The 19,960-nt window shown below is 40.1% G+C and overlaps 1 protein-coding gene across 2 annotated transcripts; it reads left to right on the top strand.

The window, feature by feature from the left end:
• Positions 1-6,457: 6,457 nt before the first annotated feature.
• On the top strand, positions 6,458-13,106 carry LOC112845612 (NLR family CARD domain-containing protein 3-like). 2 transcript variants are annotated; one of them, XM_025905031.1, is made up of 6 exons: positions 6,458-6,688; positions 6,828-6,928; positions 7,041-7,078; positions 10,986-11,061; positions 11,191-11,392; positions 11,482-13,106. In XM_025905031.1, the coding sequence occupies exon 6, from the start codon at positions 11,959-11,961 to the stop codon at positions 12,919-12,921; it is 963 nt and encodes a 320-aa protein (XP_025760816.1). In that variant the 5' UTR covers positions 6,458-6,688; positions 6,828-6,928; positions 7,041-7,078; positions 10,986-11,061; positions 11,191-11,392; positions 11,482-11,958; the 3' UTR covers positions 12,922-13,106. The 2 variants fall into 2 exon arrangements, with proteins under 2 accessions (XP_025760816.1, XP_025760817.1); XM_025905032.1 differs by lacking the exon at positions 7,041-7,078 and having other exon boundaries at positions 6,458-6,714; positions 6,850-6,928.
• The last annotated feature ends 6,854 nt before the right edge of the window (positions 13,107-19,960 follow it).

Below are 19,960 nucleotides of genomic sequence, written 5' to 3'. Positions count from 1 at the left end.
CAAAACAGTACCAGAACCATTAACGGAAGCAGGTGACACTCCAGGTTGTGAGTGAGTGGTAACACCATTGTTCGAGGTCAACATCCTATCTAGTAATGAGTTCACAGAGACAGGAGAAAATGGTGTCACATTAACCTTGATCTCAGCCTCCATCTCCTGTTTGGAGGTAACGGTGCTGGGGTAAAACGGTTCAAAATCACCCTGTTGATTACCTTCAGGAAGACAGAATTCATGTTGTGACGTTCCACAGTCCAGGTTACCATGATCTGCATTTTCAGCTTTCAGCTCATTGAATACAGGAACAGCAGGCAAAACATGATCACACATCATCTCACACAGTTCTTTCATACTTTATTTCATGGCCTGCCTCCTCCGAAATAGCCTTACTTGCTATGAAAGCACAGGGGTCTTCTTCGAGTAGCTCATTGGTGGGCAGAGCAGACTCAGGAAGGGGGGTGTTAGCCACGGATAACTCAGTCTGTGATGGAAATCCAGGCACGTTACATGACACAGAAGAAAACACTTCCACCCCACTCCCCACACAATTACCATTAAGGTCTGTGGAAGTCTCTTTCAAACTAAGTGTAGTGTCAGGGGTCCCTACAAGGTTACTAGGTTTGTCTATGATTATCTGTGAAACAAAATCTCTTGGCTGTGGCTCGGTTAGTGGTGCATTACTCAGCCTGAAGTTAGCACTGGCTGATTCTGAAACAGTGTCTTTATTATCGTTAACAGAAACACACGAAACAGGGGAATCCCCAGTCGGCTTAGGGGCTGGACAGTCAAACAGCTGTTCGGGTGGAGGTGATAAGAACACAGGCTGAAACTCTCCAGTGCTGGGATTCGCAGTCTGTGTGGGTCTTACTCCTTGTTCATAGAAGCCAGATGAACTGACCACACCATTCCCAGTATGAGAGTCAGCCACCTTCACTCTATGTGTCTCTTTTAACCTTGACTCTTGAATCTGTACTACTGACTCTAGTTCATCTTCTAAAGTTTCAACAGGGGCTAATGATGAGAGGCTGCATGCACTCACCTCCGGTCGTTGCGCAGTGCGACGGCGACGCGCACGTAGTCTCTTCTTGATTGTCGTTTCCGACGAACCTGACAACGGCGCCTCATGCGCGCCAAGCGGTGTCACAGAGGCTGGGGAACTGGGTGAGGACGGAGCGGCAAGTGAGAGTTCCTGGAAGCTCAGGGGTCCCCCAAGAGCCAGGCGAGTTCCCTGGAAATTCTTGTCATAATTAGGAGCGAGCCACGGCTCCCACCGGAGCTCTTCCTCTAGTCGCGCGCATGCGGCGCGCTGGCGCTCCTCGAGGTCGAAATCCATGCCCTCCACAGCATCCTCGTGTTGCTCAGTGGAGGGCAAAACAGGCCGTAGCGATGCGCGATGGCGGCGTGAACGCCGCTTCCTCCTTGAAGCGGCCGTAGATAACACTTGACTCTCCACAGTGACCAGCTCCTCGTCCTCCGACCACATCCGTGCTAGGCAGGAAGCAGGAGACGAGTAGTCCGATCGAGGCGGCGAGGGTGGGCGGCGGGTCCGAGGCGGGGTGGCTGGCGAGAGCTCCTTCTCGGGGATGAGCCAGGGCTTCCAACGGAGCTCGTCCTCGCGATACGTCCGTAACACCTGCTGCTTCTCTTCCTCACCGAAGTCAATACCCAGATAGCAAGACGACATTGAATCTATGTTGATTTTTCATCCGAACCGTCGTATATGGTCGGGGTTGAAATGCCAATGTTGTAACAACATTGAAATACTGTGGTAAACCGACGGTCTTACTATAGAGACGTTGTAACGATGTTGATTCACCGTTGTTTTTTTGTCATTGATATTTGATCTATTTATAGTCGACCAGGTGACAACAACAACGTCGAGAAAACGTCTATTTATAGTTGACGATCATTCGGCTCCGGTCACCATCAAAAACCATCGATTTGTAGTTGAGCATTAAATTGCATTGCAACTGATCAGGTATAAAGTACCAGAGAAAGTAGATTTATTGTTCATTTGTTATCAATGACTTGGTCTAGTTCACCAGCTTTAAAAAAATCATGTCTACGTGCAATTTATGTATAGTTGACCGAAATTAAAGCAGCGATCACTTGGACTATTCCGCAGCACCCCTCTCACATTGGTACATCCCCCCAGGTATTCATTGTCTTCTACAGTAGAGCGGGACATTTGATTTACTCTCAGCGGAATTGACCGGAGAAGGCATCAGGTCATGCACTGCACTGGCCTGCACCACGATTAGTATAAGGTAAGAATGAATGATTTTTTTTCCCTACTCGTTATTTCCATGTTTGCATTTGAATAACAGTAAAAAAAAACTCGTTAATGTTGTACATTAACAAGTTTTTTACTGTTATTTACGAGCCCGAAATTGTGTCTACTTCTTACAATCCGGCAACAAATAAATTGCACTGCGAACAAAGTATATCAACAAAGAAAACATTTTCGTTTCATAATTTCTTCGTTATATTCCCTTAAAAGCTAGCTTTAACGCTTCGAGTTTTCCTTTGTTCTTGCCGTGGCCTCGGCGCTTGACCCAGACTTTCGCTCTGTAGTTGCTTAGTACTACAAAAAATTCTAAATCTGTGATATATGATTGATAAACGTAAAGTTAACTGTATAAACGTGTTCAATGACTTTGTTACTTTTGATGATTGGAGAGCACTCGTTTCAATTCGCACACGAAAACTTTAGACTCAGTTTGAATGCCCACGTGACTGTACGTTGCACGCTGACCTAACTTTACGTTGCACGCGTACATGACTTTCCGTTTGTGCCTTGTATTATGAATAAGGCTACGTCCACACGTACCGGCGTATTTTTGAAAACACTGATTTTTCTATGCGTTTGCACCTTTTGTCCACACGTAATGTATGTCTGGCCGTACATTGTGTTTGTATTTCCAGGCACATTTCACGAAGCAGAACGCAGTCGTCAGAGATATCCACGTGAACGCTGTGATACGTCTGACCTTCAGTCCGAAGAAGAAACCCAGACCAGTCTTAAAAGAAAGCACAAGTAAAACCCTTTTATTCACAAACATATCTTTGATTGTTAAGAATTTATGATCTTGTCTTTTATACATATCTGTGGTGCTTGCATACTGCAATATCACCACATAATATAGTCCAAAAAGTGGAAGTTTGTAAACTTTTTAAAAATGCAAAGTCGTGTACACTTGTGCACTTCAAAAATTCATTGTATACTGTACCTTCTTGCACATCTCTGTTTCCTGTGTGTGTTGTTAGAAATCAAACTAACTTTAGGAAACAATATGCCAAAAGCATATTTACAATTACTTAAGACCGTTTTTAATTTCTTTTCTTTAGACCAAATCCCCTGTACACATATACGGACTCAGAGGATGAGCAACCTACAAAAAAACTGTTTCCCCAGGCCCCTCGAGTGAAAATACCAGGTAATATAATACTGTCTAGTGTCTGTGTACATATCTGTGTCTGACACAAGGAAACTTTTTTTTGACAAGTTGTCTGTATTCTTAAATACTTAAAAAATTATCTTTTTCTAAACAGCCCTCATCACTCCAGTCTGCCCCCCAGCCCACTGATAGCAACCATCATAATGCCACACCCAGCTTCCGGCACCTTTCGCCACTCCGGCAAAAACCGACACAGCTTTGCGATCTCGCCAGCATGCAGAGTCTGATGTCTTCCCTATAGATGGTATGCTTTTAAAAAAGCTTTAAAGCTGCATCACAATGTCATTGTACTCTTATCTAAAAAAAAAAAAATTATACTCCTGAATGTCATCTTGTTGTGATTTTTCTTTTCTGTAGATTCCAGAGACTCTGTGAGGCCACTATTACAAGGCAAGTTTGAAAATCTTGGAATTTCACAGTTTACATGGTATAACAAATATATGTGACAGGCAAAAACTAGTAAACACTTTTAGCAGTTACAAGAACTAACAAATGAATATCCAACAAAAGGGAATAGAAATACATTGTACTGCCAATACTTTGGTTTATTCTTTGTATGACTTGAAAATCAGGCTTTAGGGAAAACTAAATGACATGTTTCTATCATCAATTACATGAAGTAAACACACAAGCACTTGCATACATATTTAAGACATGAGACACGCTAATTCCATCTCATAAAATGTGTCTATAGGTGAGACGCTTTGCGTTGATTGGTGCTGCTGGACCACACTGGAGGTGCGAGTCCGCCGTGTAATGGTTTATGCCATTACAAAGGAGCTGGCCTCTGTACTCAACTGGGCAGGGGAAAAAAACCAAGGACCAGACAAAGCAAAAAAGGGCATTTAAAGAGACAGCGCTGTGCAGATGCATATTTGGTAAGTTTTACTGTTTATTGTAGTTTTATGAGCCTAAAGTGAACAATAAAGGGATCAATTGATGTGCTGGGTGCGTTTCACATTTCCTATGTCTGGTTTTTGCTATATTACTTTGTCTTTCTTAATAACAAGACTTTCATGTCCGGTTAATCTGGAGATGGAGTCTTTGGTCTTCGGCTTGTTTTGTCCTCGGGTTGTACACTTTGTACAGCCCGAGGACCCCATGTTTTCTTTTCTTTTTTTTTTTAAAGGATACACGGCACACCAAGCTAAGACATATCACATTTTCAGCTTATAGCTCTTTGGGAATCAAATGCGGCAGTTTGCTGATTTCCGCCTGGTGACTTTCATGTTTATCAGCCTAGGAGTTTACATACTTTCTCCCTGCTGAAGACAATTAACAAGAGCTTATTCATGTGCTCTAATTCCCTTTTTTTTGTCTTTGTTTTTTTTGTGTGTGTGTGTGTGTCTATTTTTGTCCTAGATGGCCTGGCGCAGCAGGTAGGGGTGAACTCTATGTCTGAGTTGGTCTTTGCTCAAGCAGTCCAGAAATGGCTCAGATATGCTCCAGATCGTACGGGTGGCGCGCAGGACGCACATCATCCATCCCCATCCCGGAGTAAATAATAAAAAGTGACGTGAAACATAGAAATGTAAATAGGAAACTTTGTCTTTTAATAAAGTATTAAAGTAGACTAAAACTCAAAACACTGGGTCGCACGACCCAGGACCATGACACAACTGTATTTTGATTATAAATGTAGTATTTCTGCTTTATGTCCTAATTAGTCTACAAACTGGTTAAATAGTTTTTTCCTCTAATCAAACTGTTTTGTCTTCACAGGGAAACCATGAACGATGATCTTTTTAATTTTCACCCTGATTCCTTCCAGGCTGAAAATGAACAAACTCACATTTCATTTCAGCCTAAACACAATGAAAAGTTTTGTTTAAATAATTCGACACACCTGTGCCTCCTCTGTCTCCTCTGCACTTCAAAAAGGGCTCAGTGTCTTTGAGGCAGAGAAGGATGACATCATCACCATCAGATTGGACAGTCAACTCCAAGCTGTGTGTGTGTGGGCGTGATTAATAATGAAATGGTAATGATGATTATAAAAATGGCAGCAAATAATAACAACAAAATATCTTTCTACTCTTCACACAATGAAGCTGAAAAAATGTAGTTGTGCACCAGCATCACAATTCCATTACTTTTTATCATGGATTACATTGGTGTGGTTTGCAAAGTGCTTCAGAAAGATGAGGAAATCTGTTTCCTGCACCCATCCTGATTTATTTCCACTACCAATACTTCCTACTGGTCCATCTCTGACACAGTGGTCTGCATAATGTATGTGTGGGAACACAAACAGTGGTTGTGTTGCCAATGGCATTAACCGCATATAAAAAGGTGACCAGTGAACCTCCCTCTGCTGATGTCGTTGCCCCAACTTGTTTAATATAAGTTAAAGTAATAGTGTGGTAAGTTGTAACATCTGCATTATTGTTACAACTAACCCAGACTGTTGCTGTTACAACTGACCCAGACTCCTATAGCCATGAATTAGCTAACAGCCAACAGTTAAAACATTAGCACTAAAGACCTACACAGAATATATCCCCATAGACGTACAAATAACATAATTTAAGTTTGATGAGTTTAACTGCAAAGCACATAATGCTATTAGAAATTGAAATAAAGTAGAAAAACTTCATACAAATGACTTTATTTCGTGTTAAATTTTCTGTGTTTGACAAAATGTGCTGATTTTTCACATGTGATAGCAGAACTGAATTGGGCATGCACAGGATGAGTCACATCATTTGAAACTTAGCCCTGATTGGAGAAATTGGAAGTGTTACAACTGACCCACGTTACAACTATCCCCGGTCTCTCCTACAGAGTTCAACAGAAATGAAACTCAAAGCAAAAGGTCATGAAACTACAGAAAACTCAAAACGTTCATGACACGTTAACAGTCAAAGCATCAGATTGTGTGAACATCTAGAATAAGTTTTGTTTTACCTCACAACCGCTATCGTTTTTATGTGATGTGGTTTTTAGCGTGAGCGTCTTTGTGAGTGAGAGGAGGAAGATGCGTTCAGGCACAACATCGACTGTGGGTTCTCTGAACTTCGGAAAGATTTACAGACCAAATATGAATCATTGGACTTTAAACATTAAACTGAAGACATTTTGACACAGCGAGCTGTTCACGGCTTTGTTCATGTGAACCAAATTGTGATCTAGGTCTAACTTTACCGCACCAGTGAGTGAAAGTCTTCTGTTTTAAAGATGGAAGAAATGATTTAACATGGCTCCACCCTGTGACAGAAAAACGCCTATCCGAGGTATCGCAGAATATAATGAATGTGAAGTAATGTAGAATCTCTATTTTTCTGTCTTTTGGATTTTTTTTTAAAGATAAAGGTTATGATTTCTTTAAATCTCTGTGATCTGCGAACCAAAGCTGAATTGTGGGGTTTTCAGGGCATCGCTATTCTCAAAACAGGAAATATGACTTCAAACAACACAGAAGAGCAGAAACTCCCAAACAGATCAGAAGTTTTACAGCAGGAGAAACAAAGACAGTAAGTATTAAAAGTAAAAAATCAATGTCACACAAATTTAGAGAATACAGTAAACACTAATACAGTAAAATAAAATAACAAGAGAAACTGTTTTTGTCTCCTTTTGTTTAAGTTTGTATTCTCTGAAGAGAATGAATGGCAGCAATCATGGTGAGAACTTCACATGCACTTATCATGAATGTCATTGTAAACATGGTATTTTAATGATTTCTTTGAACTGTTCTTGTTCCAGAGTGGAATGATTGTACAGCATACATCTTTAATGATAATGCAAAAATAAGAAGTGGACACACTGATTTGATCGGGGCAATAGTGCCTAAAATGTTGCATCTTTTTGCTGAGAGATCTTTTACTTTGTGGTCATCTTAGATGAGTAGTTTTATGGACAAAAACCAGCAGGTCATTCAGTGTTCCCTTAGTGCTAATGTATCAAAGATGTTGGTGTACTATAACTGAAGTAATGTTGTTAAGTCCTTAAAGTCATATTCTTTTATTGTCTTGACTGTATTTGAAGCTATTTTTTTTATTTTTGTATGATACCTGATTTATGTGGAATATGGCTGAAGTAAACTAAAGTCTAAAATACTTAGTCAGTCATTTGTTTAATAGTAATTTAACATTATTTAATTCACATATAAAACTATGAATTGTAATTTTAAATGGTTTAAAAGCATGTAGAATAGCATATGTAGGCAAGTATATTCTCCTTTTTATCAAGAAGACAAAAAGGGGAAAAAAAGAAACCGGGCAGGGTTCGGTGGTTGAATCATCCGTCCCCACCAATGCCAACACCAAATCTACACCCTCAGTTGTTATAGTGATGTGTTGGTCGCGAAAAAAATGGCTCTTAGAGCTGGATCTTTGACGTGAACGACGCGAGCCGGCTCCTTATCACAAGCGGTGGTTTTTTTTTCACTCCGCACGCGAGCCTTGTGCTTTGCGCTGAGGGGAGGGGCGGTAGTTACACTCAGCAGCACAGGAACAGAGCAGGAGGGAGAGAGAGAGAAAGAGCCAGGGACAACAACGTCACATTAGAAAGGTATAGTAATCATCCACAACTATTTTCAGTTGCAGATGATAAAGGATTCAGAAAGTTTATTCATGCAGGCCCATTTGACAGAGAATATGCATCTTCTTTTTGTTTTCATATTTTAATTTATATTTAATTGTGTTGTGGTTTGCAGTGTTTTGTGTTGTTTCACTTTAAATTTGTAAAAGGAAAAAGCAGAAAATTTAAATCATTAAAAGTTGAACTTGAATAGTTGGTTTTTGTATTATATGATTCATTTATTACATTTTATGTGGAGTGAATACATAAAAGTATATTTATGGTGGCCCCTAGAGACAAAGCACGTACAAACTCCAAAACACGTAAAAACTCCAAAACACGTACAAAAGACAACAGAAGTGCTCCAGGATGCTCGGCGCAGTGTTGAGCTTTTGCTACTTAGTGGCTGCACAAGCCAGGAAGTACCAACGACCGGATTTGGTGTGTGGTAGTAACAGGTAAATGAACTTTTTTGTTAAACTTTTTGAGTATATATGAGTGCTTGTGTATAAATACACAAACAATACACATATGCTTTCAATTGTGTAATTTAAGTGATCTGGGTAGCTCTGTTTTGGAAGTTCAGTTAAAGCAACAAATGTGTTTTGGAGTTTGTACGTGCTTTGTCTCTAGGGGCCATCATATATATTTACACATAAACATATATAAATAAAACAACTTTTTTTTACATTACTAATTCCTTTTGTGCATAATTTTATATTATTGTTAATAATAAATTAATTAAAGCAACAAAACAACCTGAAGAGCCGGTTCGGAGCCAAAAGAGCCGGCTGTTTTTAGTGAGCGGAGCCGAAAGAGCCGGTTCTCTAAAAAGAGCCGGAAATCCCATCACTACTCCGTTATATTCAGTCAGGAATTTCTGAACCCTTCATGTTTTTTCACCATTCTGGTAACAAAATTATAATCATTATACAAATACTTTACCCTGAGCTACAGAATGATGTGAGACGCAGAAAACTGTGTGATGGTCCGTTTAGGTTTTTCATAATGAGAGTCTTCCTCACATAAAGTATAGACACTGTGAGGACATTTTATTTTAAGTCTGTTATAATAGAAAATGTCTAGTTCCCTTTCTCAAAGTATTGCAAAATGCAACCTTTAGATGAACAACTACAAATGGCATATTACACAGTATCAAAGATGTATTTAAGAAAAACACCTTGATTTAGTAGGTGATTTAAATTGAATGACCCTGTCTCATGACCCAGTGTAGGGCACACTTTAGCTGTCGTAAACATGGCCTCACATTTGACTCAAGAATATTTTGATTTAACAACGAGTTCATTTTCCTGAGCTTTTGGACTACAAAACAAACCCAAGGCATCGCCCCTGCACCAGCAAATGACTACATGTGCCCGAGACTTTCTAAAGTTGTTGGTCAAGCGTCCCCCCCACCATGGTGGAGGCAAAGGTATGTGAGACAGCAACACCGGACAACCACAATAAATGAAAGAGGAGGACAACAGGACAGTTAAGAATCAGGCAGGATTTATTGGTTGCTTGCCTTGATAATCAAACTTAACAAAAGAAACAAAGGTGGGGGAGGAGGACTGGGCAGTTGAGCCAAATCAAAGAAATTAATAAAACAAAAAGAGGTCCATAGCTTCCAGGGCCTAACTGAAAGAAAAATGCAAAACAAAAGCCCTACCTAGCTACTCGACAAAAGGTCAGTGAAAACATACAAAAGTGGCATCAACCGCATTACCTAGTGTGTCTAACAATTCAAAAGCTACAGCCAGTGTATAGGGTACCCCCAGCGTACCTGTCCAGCCTCCCACCACACACAATACCCAAAAAGCCTTTTCACAAATGTTTGTCATGAAAACATGACTGTAAATTCAGACACGTGAGGTGCTGAAAAGGATGATACCAAACAGGGCAGAGTAAATAGTTTTTAAAGGTAATATGTGGAGGGAAAATCACAAGTAGTTAAAAATGGCCAATTATACCCTGGACCCCAGAGGGTTAAACATTTTTTTAATGTAACGCAAAAATTACTTTTCAAGTAATTAATTACTTTTAGAATCTTGTAACTCAGTTACTAACTCACTAGTTACAGAAGTAATTAGTAACTATAATTAATTACTTTCTCAAAGTAACTTGCCCAACATTGCTCAAAACACATTGTAAAAGGTGTCAGAGCAACTGCTGTGTAGTAGTTGAGGCTGCTGATGGTGGTCTTTTTGGGCAGCTGGATGATTGTGGCTGACTTCAGGCATAGTGGGATGAAGGACTGGGACAGCAGTGCCTTTAAGATCTCAGTTAAGGCCTCGGCCAGCTGATCTGCCTTCTCTGAGGAGCCTCTTGGTCTCTAGGTCTGCATTTTTGGGGTTCACTGCCCTCAATCTTTACACTGTCACCGAACATATCATCTGACAGACAACGACCCAAATGTGCTAAAGACGTGCTCTATTTCCTCTATGGATGTTGCTATTATCTTTGTCCAGTGAGGCGTGTAAACAACATTTACACCCTTTGTTGCACAACCGGTTTGAAATACTCAGCTATGATGTGCAGTACGTCAGGGTTAGTCATGCTGGCTACTAAGTGCTTTAAGCAGCTTATCCATGGCTATGATAGCTTTAGCATAGATGGTAGGTATACAACTGTTACCATGATGCCAGTACAGCTGCTACGGTCCTTTCAAAGCTTATTCCCAAGCTGAGATAATCCTGATGAGCATAAGTCGACTCACCCAACACACAGCAGAAGTTGAAAGCAAACAACCACACACAGTAAACAAGGCACATGTAAGTGAAGAGCAGAGAGCTGCAGCATCTATGCGTGCCATTAAACCCCTTTTCCTTTACAAAAGATTTAGAAATGGACATAACAGGTTCACATTGAGAAATTTACTACATAGTAGTGCTTGTATTGAGATGTTAATCAAACAACAAAAAAAGAAAGAAAGAAAAAAGCACCTCACTTTCCTGTTTCTTATGTCTTTTTGCGTACTGTCTAATAGTAAAAAACATTGTTTTTTCACAGAGTCAAACAAGCCTCAGATGTTCCCATTTTCCAGCCTGGCCACCAAAATCACAGTGACCTGGACTCTATGTTTACGGTTTGTAAAACAACCTCCACTCTCCACAATCATGTCCCTGTAGCAGCTTTTGTATCAACAGACTCTAATTTAGTTCAATATAGATTTGGTCTCTTCTGCATTTACATTGTATAATGTGATCTGTTTCAGCTGCTGGAGGATGAAATCGTTGTCTTTGTGAAGAATGAGCTAACAAGGATGAAGAATTCTCTGAATCCAGAATTCTCTGAATTGTCAGAAAGTCCAAATGAGGACGAGGAGCAAAGGAGCAGAAGGGAAGCATTTCTGAAACTCACAGTGCACTTCTTGAATAAAATGAATCAAAAGGAACTCGCTGCCTGTCTGCTGAGCAGTAAGAGGATTCCTTTTCATAAATGCATTCTCAAGAAATTCTAATATTTTCTTTTGAAACATTATTTTCATTATTTTTCTTTCCATTAGAAAACCCTCATCCACACTTTGGGTCTAAACTTAAATCTGACTTAAAGAAGAAGTTGCAGCCTGTGTTTGAGGGGATTTCTAAAGCACGAAACTCCTCCAGCCTGAATCAAATCTACACCGAGCTCTACATCACAGAGGGCAGGAGTGGAGAGATCAATAATAAACATGAGGTCAGACACACTGAAAGAAATGTCAGTAAAGGTGAAACAACAATCAGATGTGAAGACATGTTTAAAACATCAACTGCAAGAGACAAACCAGTTAGAACAGTGCTGACAAAGGGAGTGGCTGGGATCGGGAAAACATTCCTGACACATAAGTTCACTCTGGATTGGGCTGAAGGCAAAGCTAACCAGGACATAAAGTTGATATTTCCATTCACATTCAGAGAGCTGAATCTTCTGAAACATAAAAGGTTCAGCTTGGTTGGACTTATTCATCACTTTTTTAGTGAAATCAAAGAAGCAGGAATCTGTAATGTGTAAAGGTATCTTTGATGGTCTGGATGAGGCTCGACTTCCTCTGGACTTCCACTACACTGAGATGCTGACTCATGTTGCAAAGTCTGCATCAGTAGATGTGCTGCTGATAAATTTAATCACTGGGAATTTGCTTCCTTCTGCTCACTTGTGGATAATCACAAGACCTGCATCAGCGGGTCAGATCCCCTCCAAATATTTAGATGCTGTCACAGAGGTCAGAGGGTTCAGTAACCCACAGAAGGAAGGGTACTTCAGAAAGAAATTCAGAGATGAGAAGCAGGCCAACATCATAATCTCCCACATAAAAACATCAGAAAGCCTCCACATCATGTGCCAGATCCCAGTCTTCTGCTGGATCACTGCTACAGTTCTGGGAAACCTGTTAAAAAGCAGTGAGGAAAGGGGATTTCCCAAGACCCTGACTGAGATGTACATCCATTTCCTGGTTGTTCAGACCAAAGTGAAGAATATTAAGTATGATGGAGGGGAAAGAAAAGATCCTCACTGGACTCCAAAGAGTACGAAGATGATTAAAGCACTGGGGAAACTGGCGTTTGAGCAGCTGCAGAAGGGCAACCTGATCTTCTATGAATCAGACCTGACAGAGTGTGGCATTAATGTCAGAGAGGCCTCAGTGTACTCAGGAGTGTTCACACAGATCATCAAAGAAGAGAGAGGGCTGTACCAAGAGACTGTGTTCTGCTTCATCCAACCGAGCATTCAGGAGTTTCTGGCTGCTCTTCATGTCCATCTGACATTCACCAGCTCTGGTATCAACCTGCTGGAAGAAGAGCAAACAGCCTCAATACAGGCTGAAGAGTCTTTGGCAATACACTTCTACCAGAGTGCTGTGGACAAGGCCTTACAGAGTCCAAATGGACACCTGGATTTGTTCCTTCGCTTCCTCCTGGGTCTCTCAATGCAGACCAATCAGACTCTCTTACAAGGCCTGCATTGAGAGATACAGACAGGAAGCATCCAAGAGACCAATCAGGAAACAGCCCACTACACAACAGTTCAAAAGTAAGATCAGCTCATCTGCAGTTCTGTGGTTTCCCCATAACAGACAAGAAGGTTCTGGGTTCAAATCCACTGGAAACTTTCTGTGTGGAGTTTGTATGTTCTCATCATGTCATTAGTCAACTGATGATTTTGACTTTATACACAAAATCTGTCCTGGTTCTCAAGTTTCAGCATTGGATGAGTTGGAAAACTACTGAATCAACAAAACAGTATCAAGTTTTTCTCTGCATATGTCAGTCATCCATGAAATTTAAGACTAAGCAGATTATAATGATTTTAAAAAACACCAGCCTTATTATTATCATTATTATTATTAGTTTAGTTTTCTCTCTTTGTGCCTCTCCTCTGTCGACTCTTTTTGTGTCTGTATGTTCTGTGATGGTTGTATAAGGCAGCAACCCCACTCCACAATCATGTCTCCCTAAATTTAGTTAATGTGTTATATTTGTATTTGAACAATAATGTGCAAATGTCAAACTTGCATAAAAATCTTGATCACTGATTAACTGTAACATAAACTTTAATGAATATAAATACAAACATGCATATACAGAGCGTCAGGTTGGCATACAGAATACAGAGTCATTAATTATAAATACGGAGTAGAGATTTTCCTCGCTGAATTGTATTTGTTTCAGTATTACAGTAAGGCATCAAACTATGAAGTGTTATAACAGTGCTTCTCCTTGAATCAGACTTCTGATCAGTTGATCAATTTGGGAGGTTTTTCCTTTATGAGTGAAAAGTTAAAGTTTTAACGTTACGTGTAAAATGCTGTAGGATCAGGTGGCAGTGACAGCGTTCTGGCAGGGCAGCTGGGACCAATCTAGTGGTTATGCTCACTCTGTTATGCAGGTTGCTGGAGCCTGGGGGGCGAGCAGAGGAGTACTGAGCTGTAAAGAGTCGGGGGTTGAGTCTGCTCTGACTGCTGGAACAGAAGACTTTAAGAAAAATGCTGCTTTGCTCTTGTTCTGCTGAGTCACTGTTTATATGACCTGTTGATCAGTGAAACGTGCATTAATGCATTCTTTCCATTTCATCTATTGTGACTTTTAATGGTGATTTAATTTCAGTTTAACTGTACTTTATTTGTCACATGACAGCACTCAGAGTTTTCACTAGATGGCGCCCAGCACTCAGGATGAAAATAAATAGAGGGTAAATCCTGCACTGCTCTACACAAGCTTTGGTTTTCTGCCTCTCTGATTGGACATTTGCAGAGTTTATGATCACACAGCTCCCTGACACTGACCAGACCAGATCAGCAACCTTTGACTATGCAGAGCCATGAAGGTCACTCACACATTTCCAACCATGTGGAACTATCAGTAAATGGAAAACATGTAAGTTAATGGAAATTTGATGCAGCACTCGTTTAGCTGCTGCTCTGATTTACTAGATGATTTCAGCTTTTTAAAATCTGAAAAAAGATGCAAAAGAATTCAGGTCATTGCTCTGGTGTGGGGAACGGATGAAGCATTTTACACAGAGGAAGAACCTATGTTGCTTTTATAGTGCACGTGACAAGCTGTAAATCAGATTCTGATATTTTCAAACTTCTTTTGTTTGTCTTAACAAAAGGATTTGCTGAATAAAGTTGACCACATATTAGAATACTTGAATATTCAATATCAGTTAATCATGTTCAATTCCTTCTAATAATCTGTGATTCCTAACCCTTTCATAGAACTGTTATAATAAATAAAACCAAAGAAACACACAACAGTCTGACTTACAGATGAAACAAGTCCAGTCACCTGATCAGAACCTGTTTACATGCTGTGTCTACAAACACATGTGGGCTGTTCCACAGGAACTTCATACAAAGGTGAGTCAGCTGTGAACTAAAGATAAGGAAAGAGAGGAATGCTGACTGACAAGTACAGCATTTTCTAACCGATCAGATATTTTCATGTGGGCTTATTACTTCATGAAGCATGAAACAGAAAGCACACACAGTCCTGGATTTGAGCTACAGAGTTGAAATCGTTGAAGAGAGTAACTGAAAGAACAAGAGGACACAACAGAAGTAAGAATTTTATCCTTTTCGTATATTCTGTTTTTCCTTCTGCTTTGCTTGGGTGTAATTTATTATCCTCTTTGAGTGCATTTAAAAGCAACAGGTTTGAAAGTGAAATGTTAGGCTGTCAGACTATTGTGCAAGTTTAAGTCTCTTTCTCATCTAAACAGATTTTTCATCTGCTCACCAGTTTTTGAGGTTTTCCATTCATGACTGATTTTTACACAGCTTTAAGGTTTGATGTTGCCTTTGTGGTAAGAGCAGCCACACAGGAAGTAGTTTTACTGAACTTTATGCTATAATGAAAATCATATTTATTTGTGCATTTATTATGTCATGTAGCCACATGGTGCTTCTCATGAACAGGTTCCCTGTCAGGTCCATGTCATATATTTACAATGTTTAGGTAAACTGACACATTTTCAGACAACATGGAACAACAGACTGATGTAAGGATTCAACCAGACACGCCCAACGCAAGAAGTCACTTATCTCCATTCTGTGTTGGTGTAATCCAACAAGAAGAGTTATATTACCAAAATTACATTCAATTACGCGGTTTGATTTTTAATGTCATGAAGACTGTAGATTTTCCTTCTTCTAGCTGTACTGACTGACCTTTGACCTCATGTGTTGATGACTCCTCACCTCTGTCTCCTCTCACAGGGAGAAGATGATCTGCAGGATCCTGCTGCTCATCATCCTCACCTCATGTGTCTCTGGTTAGTTTACAGCTTCACTTTATGAACTCCAAATAAAGCTCAACAACAGATTTGTTCCAGTTCTCAGTGTGTCTGCTCCTCTCTTTCCCTCTCTGTCTCCTCAACAGGATCATTTGTAGTCAATGTGACACAGAGCTCCTATCAGGCAGAGGAGAACCACAACATCACACTGGAGTGGACGTTCACCACCAACCCTGACAGATCCACCAAAACTCTTTCAGTTGTCGGCTGCCATGTTCAAAATAAACACTTTGTCCTCTATCATGTCAATAATGGTGTTGAGGTGTCAGAGTCTCAGGATAAAAAGTTTTCAGGACGAGTCCAGAGTGACAAAGACGCCCTCAGAGAAGGACGAATCAGACTTCAACTGTCCAGACTCAGGACTGATGACTCGGGTCTGTACGTGTGTGAGGTGAAGACAGATTATGGCTTCAGTGTTGGAAGATCTCGACTTAATGTCAATCGTAAGTAGATTATTAAAATTGTCACTGTCTGGTAACTGTCATGGTCTGCAGTGGGTGGCTGGAATTTCCATAAGGCTCCTGAACTTACCTGGGATCCGCCCTTGGGCAGGGCCAACTTCTCCAGCTCCTGCACACCTGGAGCCTATTGCAGGCAATCAAGCCAGAGGGATTTAAGCCACACGTTGATGTTCATTCACTGCCAGTTCGTCATCAACTCATGTTGGTAACAGGCCTTATGCTTCAAGTTCTCGCTGTGATTTAGCTTACTAACAATACTTTCTTGTGCTGCAGTTGCTGGTTTCACCCTGCCTCACGCTCTACCTCTGGACTCAGGATACCAAGCAAACATTTTGAAAACCACTCTGTGCCTCACCTGCCTGCCCTCCTGCCATCACACTGAAGACCCCGGATCTCAGGTCAGCCTTGTCACACCACTCAGCCCCCCTGGATTCTCATCATCCCCCCCTCTCAACACTCTATGTCCCCAACTGCAAGTAAGAATAGCTACTCTTATAACTTACCACTTCAGAGCTACCTCCACTACCTCCCTAACTCCACCGTCTTCTCTCTCCAGTGTGACTGTTCCCTGCTCAGCTCCACTCTGCATCTCAGGCCCTGTTCCCTCGCCCTAGCCACGCCACGCCACGTCAAACTCCACGTCTTATTGTTTTTTGTCCTTGCTTCGTTTCTTGCACTCCGGCCTAATAAATTATTGTTACATCATCTGCTGTCTCAGCTCTGGGTTTCTGCACCTGAGTCCTGTTCTGTATAGACCACTCGGTCTCGTGACAGTAACATGTGAAATGCTGAACAAATGAGCTCTTTCCTATTTCCCCTTTACCTACTTAGTGTTTAGTTTGACTTCCTCTGCTGTGTGGATAGCCTTATTACTCTCTTTGTACAATTCCCTGATCACCACATATGTGAAAATAGTCCAGTCTTTACCCTCACTTTCTATTTTCTTATTCTTTTGTATTATAATAGTCTTCATGCATGGCTTAGCTTGCATAAAAAGGTGCTGAACTTTCTGTTAGACTTTATAGGTAGACATTTTTTTTTGTCAAAACCCTTTTTTTGGTTGCTTTTTTCCCCCCAAAAATTCACACTTTTCTTTTTTTCTGTTGCAGCAAGCAAACTGGAGAATTTTCAGTTTTTTTTGCTAACTGCACTCATAGCAATTATAACACTTGGTGCTGTGATGGTCGGGACAGGTTTCATAGTAAACACTGTGGCTCGTCTGCTAGCAGAGGTAAGTTTGTTTCCTCTTTAATTCTGAATTATTTCCTCTGCTGTGATTTACATGATTGGTTTGTTTCTTTCTTCTTCTTGTCTCAAATCTACAGAACAAGAAACAAGAAAGAGACCAGATCCGATACAAATCAAACCACACACCATCTTCTCTTTAAAGTATTAGTTTGAATGTGTTTTATGATCTTTCACTGATTCCACCAAATAAAACTTGCAGAGATTTAAACCCCACTGTAGATATGTTCTCCCTATGGCCCTTCACTTTTTCTAAGATTTTTTTTCTAAACCAAAGATATCTTAAATTACAAGCTTACACGATTGTCTAATATTTACTGCACACTAATGTTTTCCTGTGTGTGTGTGTCGCATGTATTTACTCCACCTGAGCATCATCAGCTTAACTGTGAGCTCAGAGAAAACTTACAATATTTTACTCTGGATGTAGCCTGTATACAGATTTTTTTTTTATTTTCAGCTCTGAATGTTTTCAGCAGATTTAAAGCACATGCTGGATTTGTGTATTTCAATATAAAGCCTGAATTTCTTATGAAGATGCTAAATCTCATTAACCTTGATTTAAATTAAATTCCAGCAGGTAAACAGACAACAGCTGTTTTGTGTCTTGTTTCTTTACACTGGAACAATTGTTGTCATTTGTGTCCAGTAAAGAAGTGTTAGCAGTAAAATTCATCATATTTGTTGTGAAATAATTTTTTTCTTTGATCTTATGAGTTTCTGGGGAAAAAAAGTTTTCTTATAGAAATGTATTTACAATATGTACTCATTAAAATCATCAATCGAGACATGGCTCTCTGTGCTGTAAGAACTATCAGAAAGGAGAAAATCCCTCTACAAAACTCACAGTAAAACATTTACAATAAAACTCGGAGCATGGAGAACTGTGAACTGGTGGATAAGGTTCATTTCCAGTCACTGCTAACACTTAAGTTCATACAAGGTGTTCTGTCCTTATTGTTCCTCCCTTTGCCCAACTTGGCAGACAGCTAATGGCTTCAATGAACATTGGAGACAGAATTAAGTTTAAGGCTTTTACTTTGTCAATAGTTTAATGATTGACATCTTTGTCTTCCTGTAAAACTAAAAACAAACACAAAGTAAATGCTACAAGATGTCTTTTCCTTAACTTACACTTCAAACTATACCAGCGATCCCCAACCTTTTAGCACCACGGACTGGTTTATGTCCGACACTATTTTCATGGAACAGCCTTTAATTAAATCAAATCAAATCAAAGTTTATTTCTATAGCACATTTTAAAAGACTAATAATCATCAAAGTGTTTAACAATTGACCACAAGACAGATAAAATTTAAGACAGAGCACAACAACCAAACAGGGAACAAAACACAATTTCATTGCGCAAAGCAAACTGGATGAAAGTCAAACTAGTTAGATTCAAAAACCAAACTAAACAAATGAGTTTTTAGGTGCACTTTGAACGATTGGATAGATTCAGACCTGCGAACATCAACTGGGCGATTATTCCAGTGTGTAGGTGCAGCAATAGCAAAGGCTCGATCACCTCTGGTCTTTAGCTGAGACCTTGGTTGCACTAAGAGCAACTGACTCAAAGATCTTAGTGCTCTCTTTGGGTTGTACAAATACAGTACTTATTGCTTGTGAGTATTAAGTACTAACTCTCCAAGACAGAAATGTTTTAAAAGGCATCTAAGCCAACGAACAGCTAATTCTGCAGGCTAACATCACCTGTTTCCTCCACCCACAGGAACATAAAAAAATGCCACCAAAATAGAAGCTTGTGAGTAATCCCACTATGACCAGCAGAGGGTGCTGAAGAGAAAGAACCTCTGCTGGTCATAACAAAAGGTTTCCAAGAATGTTTCTCTAAATAAAAAATAAAAAAGAGAAGCTGTAAACTAACCAGAGACACATGAGGTGAGGATGATGAGCAGCAGGATCCTGCAGATCATCTTCTCCCTGTGAGAGGAGACAGAGGTGAAGAGTCATCAACACATGAGGTCAAAGGTCAGTACAGCTACAAGAAGGAAAATCTACAGTCTGACTTCATTCACTCATTACAACATGTGAGCCTGTTCATGATGCTGATTATTACACTGACTGAGCAAAACTACATGAACTACAACCACTGCAATGGAAGCAACCAGAAGGAAAACCTGCACTTTTATTCACATTTTCAGGTTTTCAGAGCTGCAGAAATGATTTTCAGTCACAAGGTGGTGCCATGTTTCAACTGACAGGAGGGTAATACTGAAGTCTTTTTTTTGTTTTACCTTACCTCAAAATACTTTCAAACAGAACCTAGGCTGAGCTAATTAAATCTTACCAGATTTTTTTTATTTAACTCAAACACTTGGAGTACAATAAAAAGCTAGTCCGTGTCTTCGCACTTTACACAACATAGCTTGTTTACCAACTTATATTAGTGCTTTTTTTCTATGGATGTGTCCCCTTTTTAAATGGACTAAAAGATACTTTTAACAGACGTGTAACCAACAAATAACACTCAAATTCAGAGCC

This window comes from Oreochromis niloticus, unplaced genomic scaffold (assembly GCF_001858045.2).
Source record: "Oreochromis niloticus isolate F11D_XX unplaced genomic scaffold, O_niloticus_UMD_NMBU tig00008108_pilon, whole genome shotgun sequence".
NCBI classification, from domain to species: domain Eukaryota; kingdom Metazoa; phylum Chordata; class Actinopteri; order Cichliformes; family Cichlidae; genus Oreochromis; species Oreochromis niloticus.
This window is presented reverse-complemented; position numbering and strand designations above follow the sequence as displayed.